General features: G+C 39.8%; 1 protein-coding gene across 1 annotated transcript in view; it reads left to right on the top strand.

The window, feature by feature from the left end:
- Positions 1 to 27,836, top strand: part of LOC311243552 (chemokine-like protein TAFA-1) — a gene marked incomplete at both ends in the record, with an annotated part of 108,962 nt that overhangs the window by 65,743 nt on the left and 15,383 nt on the right. The window contains one exon of the mRNA XM_084332807.1: positions 21,885 to 22,025. Coding sequence (XP_084188933.1) covers positions 21,885 to 22,025 — 141 coding nt within the window. The remainder of the gene's footprint in view (positions 1 to 21,884; positions 22,026 to 27,836) is intronic.

Below are 27,836 nucleotides of genomic sequence, written 5' to 3'. Positions count from 1 at the left end.
GACGTGTAAGAGACAGTCCTTGAAAATTGTATGAGTGTAGTATTTGGGATGTAAGTTATCAGTAAAGTAATATAGAGCTAGAGTTACAGTACAATGATATACAGCTAGAATTAGCAATCAATAATATAGAGCTAAGTTACCAATCCAAGTAATATAGAGCAAGAGTACCTGTCCAAATCAAATCCAATACTAACCTAACCAGTGATACAGAGCTAGATAGTCCCAGTAATATATAGCTAAGTTACAGTACAGGTGATGTCAGAGATAGAGTTTCCAGTTACAGTAAAGTGATGTAGGAGGATAGGTAAGTAGTAAGTGTGTAGAAGGCTCAGGTTACATGTAAAGTGATGTAGAGATAGAGTTACAGGTTACAGTAAAGTGATGATGAGTAGAGTTAGCAGTACAGTAAAAGTGATTGAGTGTTAGAGTTTAAGTTACAGTAAAGTGATTGAGTAGTTACAGTAGTATAAGCTAGAGTTACAGTACAATGATATAGAGCTAGAGTTACAATCACAGTAATATAGAGCTAGAGTTACAGATAAAGTGAATAGTAGAGACATGAGTTACGAGTCAAAGTGATAGTAGAGATAGAGTTACAGTAAAGTGATGTAGAGATAGAGTTACAGTAAAGTGATGTAGAGATAGAGTTACAGTTACAGTAAAGTGGATGTAGAGATAGAGTTACAGTAGTAAAGTGATGTAGAGATAGAGTTACAGTTACAGTAAAGTGATGTTAGAGATAGAGTTACAGTTACAGTAAAGTGATGTAGAGATAGAGTTACAGTAAAGTGATGTAGAGATAGAGTTACAGTTACAGTAAAGATGATGTATATAAAGAGTTACAGTAAAGTGATGTAGAGTTTACAGTTACAGTTAAGTGATGTAGAGATAGTCAGTTACAGTAAAGTGATGTAGAGATAGAGTTACAGTTACAGTAAAGTGATGTAGAGATAGAGTTACAGTAAGTGATGTAGAGATAGAGTTACAGTAAGTGATGTAGAGATAGAGTTACAGTAAAGTGATGTAGAGATAGAGTTTACAGTAAAGTGATGTAGAGATAGAGTTACAGTAAAGTGATGTAGAGATAGAGTTACAGTAAAGTGATGTAGAGATAGAGTTACAGTAAAGTGATGTAGAGATAGAGTTACAGTAAAGTGATGTAGAGATAGAGTTACAGTAAAGTGATGTAGAGATAGAGTTACAGTAAAGTGATGTAGAGATAGAGTTACAGTAAAGTGATGTAGAGATAGAGTTACAGTAAAGTGATGAAGAGATTACAGTTACAGTAAAGTGATGTAGAGATAGAGTTACAGTAAAGTGATGTAGAGATAGAGTTACAGTAAAGTGATGTAGAGATAGAGTTACAGTAAAGTGATGTAGAGATAGAGTTACAGTAAAGTGATGTAGAGATAGAGTTACAGTAAGTGATGTAGAGATAGAGTTACAGTAAAGTGATGTAGAGATAGAGTTACAGTACAGTAAAGTGATGTAGAGATAGAGTTACAGTAAAGTGATGAAGAGATAGAGTTACAGTAAAGTGATGAAGAGATAGAGTTACAGTAAAGTGATGTAGAGATAGAGTTACAGTAAAGTGATGTAGAGATAGAGTTACAGTAAAGTGATGTAGAGATAGAGTTACAGTAAAGTGATGTAGAGATAGAGTTACAGTAAAGTGATGTAGAGATAGAGTTACAGTAAAGTGATGTAGAGATAGAGTTACAGTAAAGTGATGTAGAGATAGAGTTACAGTAAAGTGATGTAGAGATAGAGTTACAGTAAAGTGATGTAGAGATAGAGTTACAGTTACAGTAAAGTGATGTAGAGGTTACAGTAAAGTGATGAAGAGATAGAGTTACAGTTACAGTAAAGTGATGTAGAGATAGAGTTACAGTAAAGTGATGTAGAGATAGAGTTACAGTAAAGTGATGTAGAGATAGAGTTACAGTTACAGTAAGTGATGTAGAGTTACAGTAAAGTGATGAAGAGATAGAGTTAGAGTTACAGTAAAGTGATGTAGAGATAGAGTTACAGTAAAGTGATGTAGAGATAGAGTTACAGTAAAGTGATGTAGAGATAGAGTTACAGTAAAGTGATGTAGAGATAGAGTTACAGTAAAGTGATGTAGAGATAGAGTTACAGTAAAGTGATGAAGAGATAGAGTTACAGTAAAGTGATGTAGAGATAGCAGTTACAGTAAAGTGATGTAGAGATAGAGTTACAGTAAAGTGATGAAGAGATAGAGTTACAGTAAAGTGATGAAGAGATAGAGTTACAGTAAAGTGATGTAGAGTTACGAGTTACAGTAAAGTGATGTAGAGATAGAGTTACAGTAAAGTGATGTAGAGTTACAGTTACAGTAAAGTGATGTAGAGATAGAGTTACAGTAAAGTGATGAGAGATAGAGTTACAGTAAAGTGATGTAGAGATAGAGTTACAGTAAAGTGATGTAGAGATTAGAGTTACAGTAAAGTGATGTAGAGATAGAGTTACAGTAAAGTGATGTAGAGATAGAGTTACAGTAAAGTGATGTAGAGATAGAGTTACAGTTACAGAAGTGATGTAGAGATAGAGTTACAGTAAAGTGATGAAGAGATAGAGTTACAGTTACAGTAAAGTGATGTAGAGATAGAGTTACAGTAAAGTGATGAAGAGATAGAGTTACAGTAAAGTGATGTAGAGATAGAGTTACAGTTACAGTAAAGTGATGTAGAAGTTACAGTAAAGTGATGTAGAGATAGAGTTACAGTAAAGTGATGTAGAGATAGAGTTACAGTTAAAGTGATGTAGAGATAGAGTTACAGTAAAGTGATGAAGAGATAGAGTTACAGTAAAGTGATGTAGAGATAGAGTTACAGTAAAGTGATGAAGAGATAGAGTTACAGTAAAGTGATGTAGAGATAGAGTTACAGTAAAGTGATGAAGAGATAGAGTTACAGTAAAGTGATGTAGAGATAGAGTTACAGTAAAGTGATGTAGAGATAGAGTTACAGTAAAGTGATGTAGAGATAGAGTTACAGTAAAGTGATGTAGAGATAGAGTTACAGTACAGTAAAGTGATGTAGAGATAGAGTTACAGTAAAGTGATGTAGAGATAGAGTTACAGTAAAGTGATGTAGAGTTAGCAGTTACAGTAAAGTGATGAAGAGATAGAGTTACAGTAAAGTGATGTAAGAGATAGAGTTACAGTAAAGTGATGTAGAGATAGAGTTACAGTAAAGTGATGTAGAGATAGAGTTACAGTAAAGTGATGTAGAGATAGAGTTACAGTAAAGTGATGTAGAGATAGAGTTACAGTAAAGTGATGTAGAGTTACAGTTACAGTAAAGTGATGTAGAGATAGAGTTACAGTAAAGTGATGAAGAGATAGAGTTACAGTAAAGTGATGTAGAGATAGAGTTACAGTAAAGTGATGTAGAGATAGAGTTACAGTTACAGTAAAGTGATGTAGAGATAGAGTTACAGTTACAGTAAAGTGATGTAGAGTTACAGTTACAGTAAAGTGATGTAGAGATAGAGTTACAGTAAAGTGATGAAGAGATAGAGTTACAGTAAAGTGATGAAGAGATAGAGTTACAGTAAAGTGATGTAGAGTTACAGTTACAGTAAAGTGATGTAGAGATAGAGTTACAGTAAAGTGATGAAGAGATAGAGTTACAGTAAAGTGATGTAGAGATAGAGTTACAGTAAAGTGATGTAGAGATAGAGTTACAGTAAAGTGATGTAGAGATAGAGTTACAGTAAAGTGATGTAGAGATAGAGTTACAGTTACAGTAAAGTGATGTAGAGATAGAGTTACAGTTACAGTAAAGTGATGTAGAGTTACAGTTACAGTAAAGTGATGTAGAGATAGAGTTACAGTAAAGTGATGAAGAGATAGAGTTACAGTAAAGTGATGAAGAGATAGAGTTACAGTAAAGTGATGTAGAGATAGAGTTACAGTAAAGTGATGTAGAGATAGAGTTACAGTAAAGTGATGTAGAGATAGAGTTACAGTAAAGTGATGTAGAGATAGAGTTACAGTAAAGTGATGTAGAGATAGAGTTACAGTAAAGTGATGAAGAGATAGAGTTACAGTAAAGTGATGAAGATATAGAGTTACAGTAAAGTGATGAAGAGATAGAGTTACAGTAAAGTGATGTAGAGATAGAGTTACAGTAAAGTGATGAAGAGATAGAGTTACAGTTACAGTAAAGTGATGTAGAGTTACAGTTACAGTAAAGTGATGTAGAGATAGAGTTACAGTAAAGTGATGTAGAGATAGAGTTACAGTAAAGTGACGAAGAGATAGAGTTACAGTAAAGTGATGTAGAGTTACAGTTACAGTAAAGTGATGAAGAGATAGAGTTACAGTAAAGTGATGTAGGGATAGAGTTACAGTAAAGTGATGTAGAGATAGAGTTACAGTAAAGTGATGTAGAGATAGAGTTACAGTAAAGTGATGTAGAGATAGAGTTACAGTAAAGTGATGTAGAGATAGAGTTACAGTTAAGTGATGTAGAGCTAGAATTACAGTAATGTGATGTAGAGATAGAGTTACAGTTACAGTAAAGTGATGTAGAGATAGAGTTACAGTAAAGTGATGTAGAGATAGAGTTACAGTAAAGTGATGAAGAGATAGAGTTACAGTAAAGTGATGTAGAGATAGAATTACAGTAAAGTGATGTAGAGATAGAGTTACAGTTACAGTAAAGTGATGTAGAGATAGAGTTACAGTTACAGTAAAGTGATGTAGAGATAGAGTTACAGTAAAGTGATGTAGAGATAGAGTTACAGTAAAGTGATGTAGAGATAGAGTTACAGTTACAGTAAAGTGATGTAGAGATAGAGTTACAGTAAAGTGATGTAGAGATAGAGTTACAGTAAAGTGATGTAGAGTTACAGTTACAGTAAAGTGATGAAGAGATAGAGTTACAGTAAAGTGATGTAGAGATAGAGTTACAGTAAAGTGATGTAGAGATAGAATTACAGTAAAGTGATGTAGAGATAGAGTTACAGTTACAGTAAAGTGATGTAGAGATAGAGTTACAGTTACAGTAAAGTGATGTAGAGATAGAGTTACAGTAAAGTGATGAAGAGATAGAGTTACAGTAAAGTGATGTAGAGATAGAGTTACAGTTACAGTAAAGTGATGTAGAGATAGAGTTACAGTAAAGTGATGTAGAGATAGAGTTACAGTAAAGTGATGTAGAGTTACAGTTACAGTAAAGTGATGAAGAGATAGAGTTACAGTAAAGTGATGTAGAGATAGAGTTACAGTAAAGTGATGTAGAGATAGAGTTACAGTAAAGTGATGAAGAGATAGAGTTACAGTAAAGTGATGTAGAGATAGAGTTACAGTAAAGTGATGTAGAGATAGAGTTACAGTAAAGTGATGTAGAGTTACAGTTACAGTAAAGTGATGTAGAGATAGAGTTACAGTAAAGTGATGAAGAGATAGAGTTACAGTAAAGTGATGTAGAGATAGAGTTACAGTAAAGTGATGTAGAGATAGAGTTACAGTTACAGTAAAGTGATGTAGAGATAGAGTTACAGTTACAGTAAAGTGATGTAGAGTTACAGTTACAGTAAAGTGATGTAGAGATAGAGTTACAGTAAAGTGATGAAGAGATAGAGTTACAGTAAAGTGATGTAGAGATAGAGTTACAGTAAAGTGATGAAGAGATAGAGTTACAGTAAAGTGATGTAGAGATAGAGTTACAGTAAAGTGATGTAGAGATAGAGTTACAGTAAAGTGATGTAGAGATAGAGTTACAGTAAAGTGATGTAGAGATAGAGTTACAGTTACAGTAAAGTGATGTAGAGATAGAGTTACAGTTACAGTAAAGTGATGTAGAGTTACAGTTACAGTAAAGTGATGTAGAGATAGAGTTACAGTAAAGTGATGAAGAGATAGAGTTACAGTAAAGTGATGAAGAGATAGAGTTACAGTAAAGTGATGAAGAGATAGAGTTACAGTAAAGTGATGTAGAGATAGAGTTACAGTAAAGTGATGAAGAGATAGAGTTACAGTAAAGTGATGTAGAGATAGAGTTACAGTAAAGTGATGTAGAGATAGAGTTACAGTAAAGTGATGTAGAGATAGAGTTACAGTAAAGTGATGTAGAGATAGAGTTACAGTAAAGTGATGAAGAGATAGAGTTACAGTAAAGTGATGAAGAGATAGAGTTACAGTAAAGTGATGAAGAGATAGTTACAGTAAAGTGATGTAGAGATAGAGTTACAGTAAAGTGATGTAGAGATAGAGTTACAGTAAAGTGATGTAGAGATAGAGTTACAGTAAAGTGATGTAGAGATAGAGTTACAGTAAAGTGATGTAGAGTTACAGTAAAGTGATGAGGAGATAGAGTTACAGTTACAGTAAAGTGATGTAGAGATAGAGTTACAGTAAAGTGATGTAGAGATAGAGTTACAGTAAAGTGATGTAGAGATAGAGTTACAGTAAAGTGATGTAGAGATAGAGTTACAGTAAAGTGATGTAGAGATAGAGTTACAGTAAAGTGATGTAGAGATAGAGTTACAGTAAAGTGATGAAGAGATAGAGTTACAGTAAAGTGATGAAGAGATAGAGTTACAGTAAAGTGATGAAGAGATAGAGTTACAGTAAAGTGATGTAGAGATAGAGTTACAGTAAAGTGATGTAGAGATAGAGTTACAGTAAAGTGATGTAGAGATAGAGTTACAGTAAAGTGATGTAGAGATAGAGTTACAGTAAAGTGATGTAGAGTTACAGTAAAGTGATGAGGAGATAGAGTTACAGTTACAGTAAAGTGATGTAGAGATAGAGTTACAGTAAAGTGATGTAGAGATAGAGTTACAGTAAAGTGATGTAGAGATAGAGTTACAGTAAAGTGATGTAGAGTTACAGTAAAGTGATGAAGAGATAGAGTTACAGTAAAGTGATGTAGAGATAGAGTTACAGTAAAGTGATGTAGAGATAGAGTTACAGTAAAGTGATGTAGAGATAGAGTTACAGTTACAGTAAAGTGATGTAGAGTTACAGTTACAGTAAAGTGATGTAGAGTTACAGTTACAGTAAAGTGATGTAGAGATAGAGTTACAGTTACAGTAAAGTGATGTAGAGATAGAGTTACAGTTACAGTAAAGTGATGTAGAGATAGAGTTACAGTTACAGTAAAGTGATGTAGAGTTACAGTTACAGTAAAGTGATGTAGAGATAGAGTTACAGTAAAGTGATGTAGAGATAGAGTTACAGTTACAGTAAAGTGATGAAGAGATAGAGTTACAGTAAAGTGATGTAGAGATAGAGTTACAGTTACAGTAAAGTGATGTAGAGTTACAGTTACAGTAAAGTGATGTAGAGATAGAGTTACAGTAAAGTGATGTAGAGATAGAGTTACAGTAAAGTGATGAAGAGATAGAGTTACAGTAAAGTGATGTAGAGATAGAGTTACAGTAAAGTGATGTAGAGTTACAGTTACAGTAAAGTGATGTAGAGATAGAGTTACAGTAAAGTGATGAAGAGATAGAATTACAGTAAAGTGATGTAGAGATAGAGTTACAGTAAAGTGATGTAGAGATAGAGTTACAGTAAAGTGATGTAGAGTTACAGTTACAGTAAAGTGATGTAGAGATAGAGTTACAGTAAAGTGATGAAGAGATACAGTTACAGTAAAGTGATGAAGAGATAGAGTTACAGTAAAGTGATGTAGAGTTACAGTTACAGTAAAGTGATGAAGAGATAGAGTTACAGTAAAGTGATGTAGAGATAGAGTTACAGTAAAGTGATGAAGAGATAGAGTTACAGTAAAGTGATGTAGAGATAGAGTTACAGTAAAGTGATGTAGAGATAGAGTTACAGTAAAGTGATGTAGAGATAGAGTTACAGTAAAGTGATGTAGAGATAGAGTTACAGTAAAGTGATGTAGAGATAGAGTTACAGTAAAGTGATGTAGAGATAGAGTTACAGTAAAGTGATGTAGAGATAGAGTTACAGTAAAGTGATGTAGAGATAGAGTTACAGTAAAGTGATGTAGAGATAGAGTTACAGTAAAGTGATGTAGAGATAGAGTTACAGTAAAGTGATGTAGAGATAGAGTTACAGTAAAGTGATGTAGAGTTACAGTTACAGTAAAGTGATGTAGAGATATAGTTACAGTAAAGTGATGAAGAGATACAGTTACAGTAAAGTGATGAAGAGATAGAGTTACAGTAAAGTGATGTAGAGTTACAGTTACAGTAAAGTGATGAAGAGATAGAGTTACAGTAAAGTGATGTAGAGATAGAGTTACAGTAAAGTGATGAAGAGATAGAGTTACAGTAAAGTGATGTAGAGATAGAGTTACAGTAAAGTGATGTAGAGATAGAGTTACAGTAAAGTGATGTAGAGATAGAGTTACAGTAAAGTGATGTAGAGATAGAGTTACAGTAAAGTGATGTAGAGATAGAGTTACAGTAAAGTGATGTAGAGATAGAGTTACAGTAAAGTGATGTAGAGATAGAGTTACAGTAAAGTGATGTAGAGATAGAGTTACAGTAAAGTGATGTAGAGATAGAGTTACAGTAAAGTGATGTAGAGATAGAGTTACAGTTACAGTAAAGTGATGTAGAGATAGAGTTACAGTAAAGTGATGTAGAGATAGAGTTACAGTAAAGTGATGTAGAGATAGAGTTACAGTTACAGTAAAGTGATGTAGAGATAGAGTTACAGTTACAGTAAAGTGATGTAGAGATAGAGTTACAGTAAAGTGATGTAGAGATAGAGTTACAGTAAAGTGATGAAGAGATAGAGTTACAGTAAAGTGATGTAGAGATAGAGTTACAGTAAAGTGATGTAGAGATAGAGTTACAGTAAAGTGATGAAGAGATAGAGTTACAGTTACAGTAAAGTGATGTAGAGATAGAGTTACAGTAAAGTGATGAAGAGATAGAGTTACAGTAAAGTGATGTAGAGATAGAGTTACAGTAAAGTGATGAAGAGATAGAGTTACAGTTACAGTAAAGTGATGTAGAGATAGAGTTACAGTAAAGTGATGAAGAGATAGAGTTACAGTTACAGTAAAGTGATGTAGAGATAGAGTTACAGTAAAGTGATGAAGAGATAGAGTTACAGTAAAGTGATGTAGAGATAGAGTTACAGTAAAGTGATGTAGAGATAGAGTTACAGTAAAGTGATGTAGAGATAGAGTTACAGTAAAGTGATGTAGAGATAGAGTTACAGTAAAGTGATGTAGAGATAGAGTTACAGTAAAGTGATGTAGAGATAGAGTTACAGTAAAGTGATGTAGAGATAGAGTTACAGTAAAGTGATGTAGAGATAGAGTTACAGTAAAGTGATGTAGAGATAGAGTGACAGTAAAGTGATGTAGAGATAGAGTTACAGTTACAGTAAAGTGATGTAGAGTTACAGTTACAGTAAAGTGATGAAGAGATAGAGTTACAGTTACAGTAAAGTGATGTAGAGATAGAGTTACAGTAAAGTGATGAAGAGATAGAGTTACAGTAAAGTGATGTAGAGATAGAGTTACAGTAAAGTGATGTAGAGATAGAGTTACAGTAAAGTGATGTAGAGATAGAGTTACAGTAAAGTGATGTAGAGATAGAGTTACAGTAAAGTGATGTAGAGATAGAGTTACAGTAAAGTGATGTAGAGATAGAGTTACAGTAAAGTGATGTAGAGATAGAGTTACAGTAAAGTGATGTAGAGATAGAGTTACAGTAAAGTGATGTAGAGATAGAGTGACAGTAAAGTGATGTAGAGATAGAGTTACAGTTACAGTAAAGTGATGTAGAGTTACAGTTACAGTAAAGTGATGTAGAGATAGAGTTACAGTAAACTCCCCGACTCCCCCTCTCTACAACAAGCACGTGGAGATTATCTGTGTTGAAAACAACAAGGACATGTGCAGCAGACATGTCGACGAAGAAGTCATCAGACGTGTGGTTACACTTTAAAATATGCAAAGACAATGCCCAAAAAGCCGAGTGCCAGATATGCCAGAAGAAAATGGCATATCACAACTCTACAACAACTTTGTCAAATCACCTAAAAAACGTAAGTATCGTTGTACACGACGGCGACGCCACACAAAACATTGATAAGGCTATGCCTATGCTGCTATGACTAATGTGTTACCAAGTTGGCTAATTTAATTGTAATCATCTGCTTTTGTAGGTGCATTGTCTGATATAATTATAAATTATAATTTATAAATTAAATATAATATAATTGTTTGCTTGATAGATGAAGGTTGCAACATAATTATGTAATGTCATGTCGTTGGCTGTGAGAGCAGCCCCACTGCACCCAGGCAGCGCAGCCGAGTGAAACCTTGTTGGCTGCGTCACAGTCACGAAAGGGGCTACTTAATTAATTAATCCAATCCACACAGAGCACATTTAAAAACAACAAAGTTTACCAAAGTGCTGTACAAGTCCCACAACATAAGATAAAAAAATTTAAAAATATTATAATAATAGAATAGCTTAGAATTAAAATCGAAGCTCGGCCCCGAAGCTTCGATTGCCAAAAAAAGCTTTGAAGGTCAGCCCTACAGTCTAGTAATATAAAGAGTTAAAGTGTAGTAATATAAAGAGTTACAGTGTAGTAATATAAAGCTAGAGTTACGGTACAAAATAGTGATATATAGACAGATATTTGCAGTAATATGCCATATACTGTACATCATGTAGTATTATAGTGAGAGTGAGTGACCTGGCTAGACGGCTAAAGCCACAGTGTAACAGAAACAGGGTTTATTATGAATGTCCTCAGTTCCCGTTGAGACCCTGTGCTTCTCTCTCACCTTCTGGAACGACCCCTGTACCCTGTCACTCAAACTCACAAGACAAGAGGAACGACAATACTCTCATGTGCTCACGCACACACACACACAGGCACACACACACACTGTCTCTCTCTCTCTCTCTCTCTCTCTCTCTCTCTCACACACACACGCACACGCAAACACACATACACTGTCTCTCTCTCTCTCTCTCTCTCTCTCTCTCTCTCTCTCTCTCTCTCTCTCTCTCTCTCTCTCTCTCTCATACACACACAAACACTCCATATATGTAGCCTGTGCACATTCTCTCTCTCTCTCTCTCTCTCTCTCTCTCTCTCTCTCTCTCTCTCTCTCTCTCTCTCTCTCTCTCTCTCTCTCTCTCTCTCTCTCTCTCTCTCTCAGTGTTAAAACAAACAAAACAAAGCAAAACAGTCAAACAGAGAAATCAGAAGGAATCAGTACAGTACAGAAGAAATGTATTGTGTGATTCACAGTCTTTATGGTGGTTGTATTCCGTTGGGTGTCCTTTTCTTGTCAGCTCACAAATCTTGCTGCTGTGTTTGCACATTGTTGTATTTCTCCCAGTAGGAATGGGAGTTTTGAGTTATTTGCCATGTCTCTTTGGGTGTTTGCAATTTGTGGGATGTATTTATGTCTCTGATGTCTTGGTATAGTGGGCAGGTTGTTAAGAAGTGGAGCTCGGTTTCCACCTCTTCTTGTGTGCAGTGGGTGCACAGTCTGTCTTCTCTTGGGAGCCAGGTCTGCCTATGGCGGCCTTTCTCGATGGCTAGGCTGTGCTCGCTGAGTCTGTACCTAGTCAAGGATCTTCTTACTCTAGTTTTGGATCAGTCACAGTGCTCTCTCTCTATCTCTCTCTCTCTATCTATCTCTCTCTCTACCTCCTTCTATCTCTCTCTTTCTCTCGCTCTCTTACACATACACACTTGCTTTCCGAGGCCGTTCGTCATTTGTGAGAGACTGACTTTGTTCACAGTCCCTGATAATGGAGGGGAAAATGGAAATAGAGAAAACAATTATCCCCTTGCTTGGGCACCAGCCCTTTACCTGATGAGAGTATTTGTCTCAGGACATGTTATTTTCCATCTCCATCTGAAATATTTATGACTGGGGATGGGCTCCTGGAGCAGGCAGCATGTTGTTGCACTCGCAGTGCCGAGACCGGCGGTGTCACCGGCCGAGTGCTCATCAGTATCATATCACTGTTGTTTCGCGGTGGCCCCCGGCACAGCTGCCAGCTGGAAACACACCGGGAAGATCTGCATTTTCATTACATTTGAACCCTTTCACTACCACACTACAGAGGTTTGTCTGTAGTGTGGTAGTGAAAGGGTTAACCGTATGTAGTGTGGCAGTGAAAGGGTTAACCGTCTGTAGTGTGGTAGTGAAATGGTTAACCTTCTGTAGTGTGGTAGTGAAAGGGTTAACCTTCTGTGGTGTGGTAGTGAAAGGGTTAACTGTATGTTGTGTGGCAGTGAAAGGGTTATCCGTCTGTAGTGTGGCAGTGAAAGGGTTATCCGTCTGTAGTGTGGCAGTGAAAGGGTTATCCTTCTGTAGTGTGGCAGTGAAAGGGTTAACCTTCTGTAGTGTGGTAGTGAACGGGTTAACCTTCTGTAGTGTGGTAGTGAAAGGGTTAACCATCTGTAGTGTGTTAGTGAAAGGGTTAAACGTATGTAGCGTGGTAGTGAAATGGTTAACCTTCTGTAGCGTGGTAGTGAAAGGGTTAACCTTCTGTGGTGTGGTAGTGAAAGGGTTAACCGTATGTTGTGTGGCAGTGAAAGGGTTATCCGTCTGTAGTGTGGCAGTGAAAGGGTTATCCTTCTGTAGTGTGGCAGTGAAAGGGTTAACCGTATGTAGTGTGGTAGTGAACGGGTTAACCTTCTGTAGTGTGGTAGTGAAAGGGTTAACCATATGTAGTGTGTTAGTGAAAGGGTTAACCTGCTGTAGTGTGATAGTGAAAGGGTTAACCATATGTAGTGTGTTAGTGAAAGGGTTAACCTGCTGTAGTGTGGTAGTGAAAGGGTTAACCATATGTAGTGTGTTAGTGAAAGGGTTAACTTGCTGTAGTGTGATAGTGAAATGGTTAAACGTCTGTAGTGTGGTAGTGAAAGGGTTAACCGTCTGTAGTGTGGTAGTGAAAGGGTTACCCTTCTGTATTTCACAGTGCAAGGGTTAACCATTTGGTAGTGTGGCAGTGAAAGGGTTAATGGATTCTTCGTAAGGTGATAATTTTCCAAATATAGAGTCGCTTCTGCCCTGCGTTCTGCTTAGTTGCAACCCGGCAATGTGAGTTAATTATGTGGAGTGGTGTGTTTTTAATAGATCAAAAGAGAGGGAATCTGGGGCTGTCTTATGCAATTAAGGGGATGCATTAAGGAGGAGAACAACCCCCCATGGGCTCCTGTTCTCAAACGACGCCCCGCTGCCTCCGCTGGTACATCATGATTAAGGCAGACAGACACGGCCTCTCGCTGAGTGCACTCGACAGCATACGGGGCGAGCGGCGTTCTCCCCCATGCAGACAGGGCTATACGGGAGGGGCAACCATGAGATCCAGTTAAACCGATGGCTGTTGATGAAAAACACACAGCCGGGGGGCGGGGGGGGGGGGGGGGGGGGGGGGGGTTATGACAACCCCAAGCAACTCAACTCACCCGGCAGCAAGAGAAGAGGGGCGAAAGTGATGCATCTGGTTGCTTTGTTGTTGTTTTTGTTGTTGTTGTTGTTGTTGTTGCTGCTGTTTTTTTTCGTTCCTCACCCTGAAATTAAACGAAGGAAATTAGCGTTTGTGTCTAAATCACTCCATTACAATTACTGCCACCCATTAAAGGGGAACCCCCCGTTTTCAGAATTCATATATGTTATGGTCTAAGACGGTCCAAAGGTGTTAATGAACATAAACAAACAACAACTCTCCCAAATCCATAAACTACAAGTTGCTAAAACTCATGTTTGTGATGTGAGTTTAACCCTTTCACTACCACACTATAGACGGTAGTGTGGCAGTGAAAGGGTTAACCTTATGTAGTGCGGTTGTGAAAGGGTTAACCCGTTGTCGTATGGCAGTGACAGGGTTAACCTTCTGTATTGTCACAGTGAAAGGGTTAACCCTTTGGGTAGTGTGGTAGTGAAAGGGTTAAGTCTGAAGCGGCTCCAATGAATTGGTGAAGAGGACACTTTAAGCACCCAGGGGGGGTTCTGAGGATATGGGGACATTTTCAGTTTCAGCACTAGTGAGAATATTAAAGCTGATTTAGGGTATTACATTTAAATAAAACACAATGGAGCAGTTCCAGACTTTATACTTGATGACATCATAAGTCAGAGTCTTACTCAGGGAACACACAGGACACCAAAGCGCCGGGAAGAGCAGCCAGTTCCATGTTAACCCGTTCACTAGGCTTGGGCGGTATGACGGTATTACGGTATACCAGGATATTTCGAGATCCCGCCGGTATGATTCTCAATACCGTGACGTCACAGACTGCTATTACGCTGACACAGAGTTGATTGTAGTGCACAGCACGCGCCAGCAGAGGGTTACGTGGCTATCGTTCCGGGAGCTAACGTTAGTACTAGGCTGATGCTGGCTAACTGGCTATCGTTCCGGGAGCTAACGTTAGTACTAGGCTGGTGCTGGCTAACTGGCTATCGTTCCGGGAGCTAACGTTAGTACTAGGCTGGTGCTGGCTAACTGGCTATCGTTCCGGGAGCTAACGTTAGTACTAGGCTGGTGCTGGCTAACTGGCTATCGTTCCGGGAGCTAACGTTAGTACTAGGCTGGTGCTGGCTAACTGGCTATCGTTCCGGGAGCTAACGTTAGTACCTGGCTGGTGCTGGCTAACTGGCTATCGTTCCGGGAGCTAACGTTAGTACTAGGCTGGTGCTGGCTAACTGGCTATCGTTCCGGGAGCTAACGTTAGTACTAGGCTGGTGCTGGCTAACTGGCTATCGTTCCGGGAGCTAACGTTAGTACTAGGCTGATGCTGGCTAACTGGCTATCGTTCCGGGAGCTAACGTTAGTACTAGGCTGGTGCTGGCTAACTGGCTATCGTTCCGGGAGCTAACGTTAGTACTAGGCTGGTGCTGGCTAACTGGCTATCGTTCCGGGAGCTAACGTTAGTACTAGGCTGGTGCTGGCTAACTGGCTATCGTTCCGGGAGCTAACGTTAGTACTAGGCTGGTGCTGGCTAACTGGCTATCGTTCCGGGAGCTAACGTTAGTACCTGGCTGGTGCTGGCTAACTGGCTATCGTTCCGGGAGCTAACGTTAGTACTAGGCTGGTGCTGGCTAACTGGCTATCGTTCCGGGAGCTAACGTTAGTACTAGGCTGGTGCTGGCTAACTGGCTATCGTTCCGGGAGCTAACATTAGTACTAGGCTGGTGCTGGCTAACTGGCTATCGTTCCGGGAGCTAACGTTAGTACTAGGCTGGTGCTGGCTAACTGGCTATCGTTCCGGGAGCTAACATTAGTACTAGGCTGGTGCTGGCTAACTGGCTATCGTTCCAAGAGCTAACGTTAGTACTAGGCTGGTGCTGGCTAACTGGCTATCGTTCCGGGAGCTAACGTTAGTACTAGGCTGGTGCTGGCTAACTGGCTATCGTTCCGGGAGCTAACGTTAGTACTAGGCTGGTGCTGGCTAACTGGCTATCGTTCCGGGAGCTAACGTTGGTACCTGGCTGGTGCTGGCTAACTGGCTATCGTTCTGGGAGCTAACGTTGGTACCTGGCTGGTGCTGGCTAACTGGCTATCGTTCTGGGAGCTAACGTTGGTACCTGGCTGGTGCTGGCTAACTGGCTATCGTTCTGGGAGCTAACGTTGGTACCTGGCTGGTGCTGGCTAACTGGCTATCGTTCTGGAAGCTAACGTTGGTACCTGGCTGGTGCTGGCTAACTGGCTATCGTTCCGTGATTTGTTTACTTGGTAACACGGAAAGGAATTGCTAAGGAATTTAGGTTCGAGGTTGAAGAAAGTGCACTTTTAGGTTTAAAAAACGGCCCTAATGTCAACGTGTTTCAATATAAGCGTTATGTATGGTGATAACGAGTATATTGTTAGCTCCGCCCCCCCCCCCTTTCACCTTTCACTACCACACTACAGAAGGTTAACCTTTCACTACCACACTACAGAAGGTTAACCTTTCACTACCACACTACAGAAGGTTAACCTTTCACTACCACACTACAGAAGGTTAACCTTTCACTACCACATAACAGACGGTTAACCTTTCACTACCACACTACAGAAGGTTAATTTGCCACACTACCAGGCAACTTGTTCTTTTTCACAGACGACTCAGCCCTGCTCGTCTCTGACAGGGACAAGTTGCAGGTTGAAAAAGCTCGGCAGAATCTGCACCTGGCTCGCTGATAACAAACTATCATTACACCTGGGTAAAACAGAATCCATTCTCTTTGGATCAAATAACAAACTCAGCAAGGCCAACGGCTTCTTTGTTACAGTGGGTGACAATATTGTCACAAGGAAAGATGAAATTACATACCTGGGTTCCATCCTAGAGGCAAATCCTCTCTGGTAAACAAGAATACCTTGAAGACTCTAACAGGAGCACTCAGTCAAGGGTACTACAACTATGCTTGCACCTCATGGTACCAAAGCACCTCAAAGGCCCTAAAAACAAGACTATAAACATCACAAAACAAACTGGTCAGACTACTGCTTGGCCTTACTCCTAAAACCCACCTTACCCCTGCCCATTTTGACAACCTAGGATGGCGTAGAGTAGACGACAGAGTACAGCAACTTGCAATGGGCCTGGTCTACAAGACACTACACCACTAAGGTACCCATGTACATGTCGAAATACTTCCCAAAGGTCAGTGAATTCCACGACCACAACACCAGGGGGAGTTCCACAAATCATGTTCAACCCAGATTTGGCTCAAACAAGGGACTAAACACGTTTCGCAATTATGCCACATCAATGTGGAACGCCCCACCCACAGCCGTAAAAAATGATGCCACAATAATGTGGAACGCCCCTTGTTGGTAAAAAAAACCCAACTCATTACTATACGTGCTCCAGAAGTGTTGTATACATGTACAGCAGGAATGCTCATTACTATACGTGCTACAGACAGACAGACGGATGGACAGACAGACAGACAGATAGACACACACACAGACAGAGAGACAGACAGACAGACAGACAGACAGACAGACAGACAGACAGACAGACAGACAGACAGACAGACAGACAGACAGACAGACAGACAGACAGACAGACAGACAGACAGACACACACACACACAGAGAGACAGACAGACAGAGAGAGACAGAGAGAGAGAGAGAGAGAGAGAGAGAGAGAGAGAGAGAGAGAGAGAGAGAGAGAGAGAGAGAGAGAGAGAGAGAGAGAGAGAGAGAGAGAGAGAGAGAGAGAGAGAAGACCGGCAAGGAGAAAAGCACTTCTGGTGTGAACAACCAGGTTCCTGCTCACATGGGAACTGCCGTTTTGCTGCACTTTGGGTTCCTGTGTGACCTTACTTCTCAGGTTTCTGGCTTCGGGAGAGAGTAGCTCATGTTCACAGATATTGATTGAACTTTCCTGAATAATATTTTGTAATTCTTGATTTGGGGGGTGTGTTGTTCCCTTCTAAATGATAAATGGTGCATTCATATAGCGCTTTTATCCAAAGCTCTTTACAATTTGTTCCTCACATTTTACCCATTCACTCACACATTCACACACTGACAGCGGAGGCGACCATGCAAGGTGCCAACCTGCTCATCTGGAGTAGTTAGGGGGTTAAGTGACTTGCTCAAGGACACTTTGACATGCTGCCAGGGAGGAGCGGGAATCGAACCGGGAACCTCCGGATTACCAGACGACTGCTCTACCTCCTGAGCCACTGTCGTCGCCCCCCTTCTAACTGTGTATAGGCTCATACTCCCTCCGACTGGGCTTGGTTTCAGTTCTTACTTTTTTCTTTTTTTTCCTCCTCTGTCATTTGTCCTTGTTTGCCTATAATGTTCATGCAACTTTAACCCTTTCACTACCACACTACAGAAGGTTAACCTTTCACTACCTGGTAGTGAAAGGGTTAACCGTCCGTAGTGTGGTTGTGAACGGGTTAACCGTCTGTAGTGTGGTAGTGAAATGGTTAACCTTCTGTAGGGTGGCAGTGAAAAGGTTAACCTTCTGTATTGTCGCAGTGAAAGGGTTAACAATTTGGTATTGTGGTAGTGAAAGGGTTAAAAGCGAACTTCAAAGAATCTCACCCCGGGTACGAGGCAATCAAGTCTAGCACATGGCAAATCCTGAATAACATAGCAGGGAATGTTAAAGGGTTCCCCTGAGGTAGCGTTTGAAAGATTCTTTGCACGGGTCACAACCTGGCAGTGATCACTTTTGCTAATGGCGTGAGAGGGGGGGTGGCGGGAGTGTGAGGGAGCAAGGTGTGTGGTGTACTGGGGGTCAAGAGGGGGTGGGGGTGGCGGGAGCGTGTGGGAGCAAGGTGTGTGGTGTACTGGGGGTCAAGAGGGGCCAGGCTGGCTAATCCCCGCCGGCGCTCGCATGATGATGGCCCAATTATATCTTGAAACTGACGTGGAACTCTCTCCATACATAACCTAAGCTCCTTTACTGCTTAGCTTAGCTAGGCTTTGACTTTGGAAAATGGGGGTTCAGATATGAGCAAATAAAAAAGGTTATCTCACAAAGTAATTATTTTTTTACGGAAAGGGGTGTTTTCTAAGGGTTTTAAGTACTGCAGATAGTAACAGGTGACGTTATTAGAGCCGTTTCTGACTGCAGACGATCATTGTCCCTAAAAGTCCCTAAAGTCCCTACCATCCCGATATTCTTGCCCTCCTGAAGGTAAACACTGTCATACAAAATAGCCTCTCAGTATTAATCAATGACCAATACATATTTCTGAATAAGGGTATGATGCTGGATATGCACTGACAATTGAAAGAATTGATTATAAAGACTAATGCTGTAATTAGTCGACTAGGACCCTACACAACCAAATATGATTTGCCAACTAATTGACTGGGGGGTCTAACGTAAACTTTGTTCATTATATTATAATTTATAACTATCAATGTGGTTGCTGCTGAGAATCAGCCATATCAGAACTACATGGGTCACAGAAAACTAAAATGGTGTATACAAATAAAAGTAATACATAATAATAATAATAATAATAATATAATAATAATAATAATAATAATAATAATAATAATAATAATAATAATAATAATAATAATAATAATAATAATAATAATAATAATAATAATAATAATAATAATAATAATAATAATAATAATAATAATAATAATAATAATAATAATAATAATAATAATAATAATAATAATAATAATAATAATAATAATAATAATAATAATAATAATAATAATAATAATAATAACTTTATTTGTATAGCACCTTTCATACAGGGGATTGCAGTTCAAAGTGTTTTACATCAGTAAGAAATAAGACATAAAATCAGTGTAAAACAAGCAGCAAGAGCAAAGCATAAAGTGGGATATATATTAATTAAACAAATTATATCAGAACCTCACGTTCCAATAGGCTTCTGTAATCTGTTACAAAACATGATAAAGGTCAGAGTACCCAGCGGATAGTGGGGCATGGAGATAAAAGTAGAAATAAGTAAAATAATAGCAAGGGTAAAATGAGCAGACATATAAAATCACAGTTTTTCACATTAGGATCTAACATCCCAACAGGCCACCTTGTAAGACATAGAACACCAAATCACAGTTCTTCATAATTAGGAAGTTCATGTTGCTGTCTGACTGTCAAATAACTTCGACAAAATCGCCTCCTTCACACCTTCACCTTCATATCCTCTGTCTGTCGCTGCACACGCAGGATTTTTGTGAACAGCTTCCTTGACCCTTGTCCTACGCAGACGAGTCTAATTGTTGGATGGTCCTTTGTTGTGTAAGGACTGAGGTACTGAACTGTGCAGGTGGGAGAGGCTGACGGCTTGGGAGGGGTGAGGACGGGTCACGGGTCTTCAGTCGGTCCCGGTTCTCTCGTCTTTTCGGGCCACAGTCTGAAAGCCTGCCGATATAATTGCACGGGCGGAGGCAGTGTTGGTATTCAAGAGAAGTCGCCCGACAGCCAACTTGTCCTCCTGCTAATAGATCCGTCTCTTTGCACTCCCTCTCGCTCACGTCTCTCCATCATACCTTTTACACTCGACAGTCCCCGGGGACCTGGCTTACCAAACGCACAATACAGCAGCCATTACTCCACTTTATGGTAAACTTGTGTGACGTCTTTATGGCACAGCCGCCGTAATAAACCTGTGATCAGAAGCATGAAAAGAACCCATCTGTGTTGACGCCGTAAATCAAGCCACGAGACACATGTGTTTAAGATGGTTGCACTTTGAGATGTGTCCAAAATTATTTGTATTTGAACGACAGACCCTACGCTTATAATTAAAGTGCCAATCTCGGAGATCTCCCTTTTAAATAAATGTCTGTTGAGTCACTATCTATCGCCGAATGAGGTAACACCATGGTGAATGAGCCTATGAGTATATGAAAGCCCTTGTCTATGTAGCTTTACCAAGTAGTATGAACTGGGTGTCTGTGGTGTAATTTCCAGGAATGTATCTTAATTAATATATATTTATATATATATATAAATAAAGTACTAATCGACCACATGGGAAAAGGTACATATTGTAACATAAGTAATATATTTACGTATTGTTTTACAAATAAGTACATATATTACACAATCATAGTACTGCTGTGTGTGTAGTAGTGGTTAGAGCACTTGACTGCAATGGACTCCAGTTCCCAATGTATCTTTTGGACTTTTGCCGATACAATGCTAAATATATTACTTATGGCTATAACTTAACGTACATTATGTACCTTTTCTCCTGTGATCGATTAGTACTTTATTTACCGTGACCGTGAAATGGAGATCTTTGAGATTGGCACTTCCACTAAGATGTTTGATCATTTGGAATGAGGACCTTGTAGACCCAGCTAATAAATGTTGTGTTTATTCCACGTAATTGTATGGGGTTGAATCTACACGGTCCACATTTAAAACTATTGTAAATCTTAGTCAGCGCGCATCTTAAAAGAAGATGTTCCAGACGGCCGGGCAGTATAGAGGTCTAAGCACTCGCCTACTGTACCGCCACAGAGACCAAGCGGTACCTCCGGCTTGGTCAGAAGGCCCTACGGACACAAACGGCAGTGTAGTAGTAGTGATGACCAGAGTGTTGGACGTCCCGTGACGATGAATGTTCAGTTGCTATCGCATGCACTTATCTGTGTTTCATTACACTTATGAGTGCATGCTTACCAACTGTTTTGCCTGTTTTATAGCAACACTACTATCACCGACATCTAAGAAGGGAGATCCCCCCTTGAACGGCCCTTCTAAGGTTTCTCTCCTCCACATTGCCTGTGGTGCATTTTTCCTATTGCTAGGTTTTAGTGAGTTTTTCCTTACCTTCGCGTGGGGTATGTCTGGGAGTGTTGCATTTATTTTATTTATAAAAAAAAAAATTGGACTTTATGGTGTTTTTGTGTTCTTGATTTATCGTAATGTTTCTTCTTGACTTGTTTAAAGAAGACGTGTCCGGCCCATGGGGACATTAATGTGTGTTGTCGGGCCTTACAAATAAATTTGATTTGATTTGATTTGTTCGCTGATGGGAGTCCCGGTCGCTGCAACAGCGACTCCTACTGGTCGGTCGGGGGCTCCTGTTCCGCAGGGAGGGGATCACGGGGAAGATATTGTGAACCTCTGCACATGTTACTCTCTCCCAGTGAAACTCCTCGCTGTCAGGTGAAAAGAAGCGGCTGGCGACTCCACATGTATCAGAGGAGGCATGTGGTAATCTACACACCCTCTCCCCAGACAGACAGTAGGGCAGCGCGACGACCAGGAAGGGAATTGGCATAACGACGAAAATGTTCCTTGATCCGTCAACGGTCAGACCTGATAGAATTCAGAACATTGTTGTTGGAGTGGTAAAATATTGCCCTATTTTAACACACTCATCCAACCCGCAGCGGTGACTTGTAAGTAGTTACATGCATCCTTTCCTGAGAGGGTGAATTAATGCTTGTCGGTTTTGTTGTCTCTTTCTTATTAGAGGGAGGCACTTGTGAGGTAATTGCTGCTCACAGATGCTGCAATAAGAATCGTATCGAGGAGAGATCTCAGACAGTCAAATGCTCCTGTCTGCCAGGCAAGGTGGCTGGAACCACTAGAAACAGACCTTCATGTGTTGATGGTAAGTATAATACTAAGATACAGATAAAGATACAGCCAAATGACTATTTTCAGACCAAATGCACAGTACTGTCATATGAATGTGTGAGCAACTGTGTTGTGGTTTTAAAATGTAAACGGTTCTAATCCCAACAATAGTGGCAAAAGCATGACCCTCTTTCAATACCACTGCAATATCACTTTGCAGCTGCTTTATTTCACAAAAGTGATATCTGACCGGGGTTATTATAGTTTTGTATTTTTCATTCGTTTTTTGGTTGTGAATTTGTGTTTTCAATTCAGTTTAGCTTCAGTTAGTTTCCAGTGTGCGTTTGCTATAGTTTCAGTTTTGTTCTTATTGTTTAAAATTGTTTAGTTTTAGTTTAGTTTTTATTTGTTTCAGTATTAGTTTTATTTATTTATTCATTTTTTTTTAGTTTATTATAATATGGGTTGTATTTGTATCGGGCGGATATTTATTTCACGTCATAAATAGATGAATATAGTCCGTATTAATTAACGTTGCGTTTCTTTTTCAAACGTAGCCAAGAGTAAAGACCCTAACCCTATCAAAACAGCAGTCAACGTGTATATTTTCACCACTACGTTTGTTTACCAATGATTTTTAAGTATTATTAGCAGAATATGAGTTTATAGAAATCTCAGCGCATTGGATCAGAAACCGGATGAATTAGACGCAAATAAAGGAAGCCGTCATGAAACCATTGTAGTCCTAAGAAAGAGGAGAACCGGGGATTTGGATGGACGTCAAGATTTCAGCCCCTGTCTAACCTGGAGGGGCTGACGTGAATTAAAAAAATAATCGTTATTTTTGTGATATCTCATGGGTCGAACAAACCTAAACGTTATTGCCATAAAATACAACGTATATTGTTTCTATACCTTTCTGTGTGTAATACAAACACATCACTTTGAAGAAGTTGACTGACAGTCGTATAGACATCATCCCAGTCTCAACTAGAAAGGTGAGCAAATCTCCACCAGGCTGCAGCCACACCTCTCTCTCACAGAGCAAACACACTATTACACACTATTACACACTATTATTACACTATTCACATTTACATTTTGTATTTTAGCTGACGGTTTTATCCAAAGCGACTTACAAGTTCTTTACAACAAGTCAGCAGGAATGTACAGAATCCCAGAAGATACAATGTCTTGGTGGGCTACTTGATTGATTGATTGATTGATTGATTGAAAACTTTATTAACAGATTGCAGAATGGGTACAATACAGTACAGACCAGAGAAAGACTTTCGTCTTGTTTACATCAGGGTCCCCCATTTTCAATTCATCAGGACATATATGACATACATGACATACAGATAGTCAGTACTGCTACATCTATACATTTATGACATACCAGATTTGCAAATACAGTACTGTTTGTGATACAGAAGGAGTCTTGTGATACAGAAGGAGTTTTGTGATACAGAAGGAGTTGCTTAGCTATCCTTGACGTTACACAGCCAGACACCGTTACACCGTCTGCAGCTATATCTGGCAAACTACAAGGCCGACACGGTCTAATATCTGTCATGACACGTCGCGCACGCAAACCGATCGCATAATCCCGACCCGGCTTTGCCCCGCCGGTGGAGATACATAATGAAACGGATGAATGCAAATGTATGGGAGTCGGTTCTCTGGAGCAAAGCTAATGCAAAATGATCCAAGAAAAGCCGTGTTGTTGCAGGTGGTATGATAGGTGTCCTCTAGCCTGCCACGTTCACAGTGTGTGTCAGACATCAGAGGGAACGCAGAGGTAACCTTTAACCAATGTCAGAGAGCCACAGACACTCCTCTGACCGTCTGTAGTCACCCTGGGGGGGGTGACATAGACTGATAACAAAGACACCTTCAGGTATTACATGGCGTCCGTCCGTCCGTCCCCGTCCCCCCCCCCCCACCCCCGATACATTCGTCACACAGCGAGGTTGCAATCTCTCGTGAAGAACATGACGGAGCGCTGAAAGTGTGGCCTTGATGAGGGAGCGTCGGCCTTTGGAAAAACATCTATAGCCGGGAAAGGCTTTCAGCACGAATCCTTTCTGCAAATGTTTGCCGCAAATCTCTGATATGACGGAGGAAACCGGAGCTCTCTCTCCCTGTCAGCTCCATTACTTCCAACGCGCTCGAACCCATTTACCCCATACTTACAGTACCCAGTGTTTAATTTAAGGCAATTTTCTCTCTTGACGTCGGATATATGGCCAGGATTAAACGACTGTGAGTCAAGTCACAGACACACCTACCTACCTACCTACCTACCTACTCATTTGCCTCACTCACCCACTCACTCACTCACTCACTCACTCACTCACTCACTCACTCACTCACTCACTCACTCACTCACTCACTCACTTACTCACTCACTCACTCACTCACTCACTCACTCACTCACTCACTCACTCACTCACTCACTCACTCACTCACTCACTCACTCACCCACTCACCCACTCACCCACTCACTCACTCACTCACTCACTCACTCACCCACTCACTCACCCACTCACCCACTCACTCACTCACTCACTCACTCACTCACTCACTCACTCACTCACTCACTCACTCACTCACTCACCCACTCACCCACTCACCCACTCACTCACTCACTCACTCACTCACTCACTCACTCACTCACTCACTCACTCACTCACTCACTCACTCACTCACTCACTCACTCACTCACTCACTTATACAAAAGCCTGAATTCTCTCTCTCACAGAGCAAACACACTATTACACACTGTTATTACACTATCACACAATTACACTGCCGAACTATTACATACTATTGTACTATTTCACTATTACATTATTACACACCATTACACTAATACACTATTATACACTATTACATTATTACACACTAGTACATTATTACACACCATTACACTATTACACACTATTACACACTTGTATTACACTATCACACAATTACACTGCCGAACTATTACATACTATTATACTATTTCACTATTACATTATTACACACCATTACACTATTACACACTATTACACTGTTACATTATTACACACCATTACACTATTACACACTATTATACTATTACACACTATTACAATATTATACACTATTACACTATTACAGAGAATTCCAGTCCCCATGCACATATAACCACCATCATAATTCTAATAAGGACATTGTAAATATCAGCTGTTCACAGAAAGGTAAAGAAACAATATACGTTGTATTTTATGGCAAGCACGGTTAGGTTTGTTCGACCTGTGAGATATAAACATGAAAAAGGTCAGAAAAATGTGATATGGTTGGACTTCCGCTGTCGGCAGCCACTGTCGGCGGCTGGTGTGAGCTCGGTAGTGTAGTTTTATAAAATCTAGGCGTAAATCGAAAGCCCTGGGTCTCCTCTGTTTTAGGACTACAATTTCTTCTTCTCACTAATTCACCCTGGTTTCCGGTCCAATGCGCCAAGCTTATTAATTAGCTAATAACACTTCTAAAGTGCGCAATTGTAAGAGGTTATGATGCCGTTTAAATGCGGTGACAGTAACGCTATTTTAACGCTACTTTTCACTGTCCAACAGGGCTGTACCACACACAAACATTCTAAATAAACAACTAGTCAACAACTTACCCATAAAGATGCAAGACAGACCAGACAGACCCTCTGAGGCAGAGTCATTGACACGATTAACAAAGTCCAATACCTCGTTCATTAAATCCGATGGATTGTAGGGGGATGTTTCCTCAAGGCGAAGGTTTATCAACAGAGGCCATGTGTGTTGTTTATGGGCGTCACTCTCCCAACTACAAGGCCAACGAAACCACTCGTCTTGATTTCCGCCCCCATGCAATGACCAAAGTCAAACGGAAACAGCCTTTTTTAAACAAAGAATTGTTACTATTAGAGATACTATAACTGTTCGCTTTTATAGTAAACATGCTCTTAACCCTTTTGTTGTGTTCGAAAGCTGTTTCTGTTCATTCATGGTGTTTGCGGGTACATTTTTACCCATGATTTAACTCAAAATGTATGTCTATCATCCAATATTGTTTTTACTACATCATAACTAACTTATTATGCATTTATAACCATTCAATCCTATTTTCATTTTATTGTATGGGCCCAACACACACTACACTACATATTTTTAAGTAAGAAATCTTATTAAATTCACTTATTATTCCCTAGAGTGAAGATAGTGGATAATTATGTTATCTGACTAAAAATAAACTAATATTAGAATAGTATTTAAAAAGAAATAAAAAATAAAAAAGGAGGTTTTTAGAACTTTATATTATTAACTATAGTAATCTCTGTGGTGTTACGGGTCAAAATTGACCAATATAGATTTACGGTAGAAAAAACTGAAAAAGAAAGCCTTTTTATCATAAAACACAACTTTATATTTAACATACCTCATACCACCCAGTACCTCCCAGATCCCCTCATACCACCCAGTACCTCCCAGATCCCCTCATACCACCCAGTACCTCCCAGATTCCCTCATACCACCCAGTACCTCCCAGATCCCCTCATACCACCCAGTACCTCCCAGATCCCCTCATACCACCCAGTACCCTCCCAGATCCCCTCATACCACCCAGTACCTCCCAGATCCCCTCATACCACCCAGATCCCCTCATACCACCCAGTACCCTCCCAGATCCCCTCATACCCCCCAGTACCTCCCAGATCCCCTCATACCACCCAGTACCCTCCCAGATCCCCTCATACCCCCCAGTACCTCCCAGATCCCCTCATACCACCCATTTTCATAATATTTTAAATTTGTTTGCATTTTGCAACAAAATATGAGACCGTTTTGACTGCACAATATAACTAAGAGATTGGCTGGTTTAAATGTTGTACATTCAGATAAGATTTTCTTCAGTTTTAAATATAAGAAAAATACTTAGAAATGTGTCAAGCTCCTATAGTCAAGAGGTTAAGGAAAGCTCACTCAAATCACAATCCAAAATTGGTCAGCTCAAATCCCTGCAGGAACCATTTTCATAATAACCTTTTGCATTTTGCATTTTACATATACCAGGAATTTGTCCTTTGCATTTAACCCATATAACTACATAGGAGCAGTGTGTGGCCACAGTCTGGTGCCCGGGGACCAGTTCTAATGCCAGCGCCTTGGCAGGAGGGTGTACTTAGCATGCATGACTTTTATGATGCGGAAGGAAACCGGAGTACCCAGAGGAAACACATGCAAACAGGGGAAGAACATCCAAACTCCACACAGGGATTCCGAATTTACCCTTTAACAAAAATAGCCAAATGATGTGTACTTCACACGCTGTTCCAAACTATTGACAATCTTACATATAGCAGGTTTAATATGAACTACTAATCTGATTCCAACGGTTTGAGAAATAGAGAAATATTTTGGGTCCTGCTATCTGGCTCTACAGTCTGGTTATATTGGCTGTGTGGCTCTACAGCAGGGGTTGGCAATTAAGCTTGGCCCCGGGCCAACATTTTTCCAATCCCATTATATGGCGGGCCAGAACCAAAAACAATGGCTAATTTAATAAATTGATAGTGAAACTTATAACTAAGACACACATTTGTGGCAGAGGCAGAAAATGTGTAAAAATAAACTGTTAACAGTTGTTTCTACTTTCCATTATTATATATAATAAATGTTTGCACTGAACATTATACCTTTGTCTTTTTGCCATTTTATTATAAAACCAGAGACAAGCGCCTATCCATCCCTACATTACGCGCAACCAGTGCGTCTATCTGACGGCCCGTTCTGTGGAGCGGACTGGACTATTGAGAAACGATAGGACTTTTCCATTGGTTCTCCCA

The sequence above is a fragment of the Notolepis coatsorum genome (genome assembly GCF_963971535.1).
Source record: "Notolepis coatsorum genome assembly, chromosome: 17".
NCBI classification, from domain to species: domain Eukaryota; kingdom Metazoa; phylum Chordata; class Actinopteri; order Aulopiformes; family Paralepididae; genus Notolepis; species Notolepis coatsorum.
This window is presented reverse-complemented; position numbering and strand designations above follow the sequence as displayed.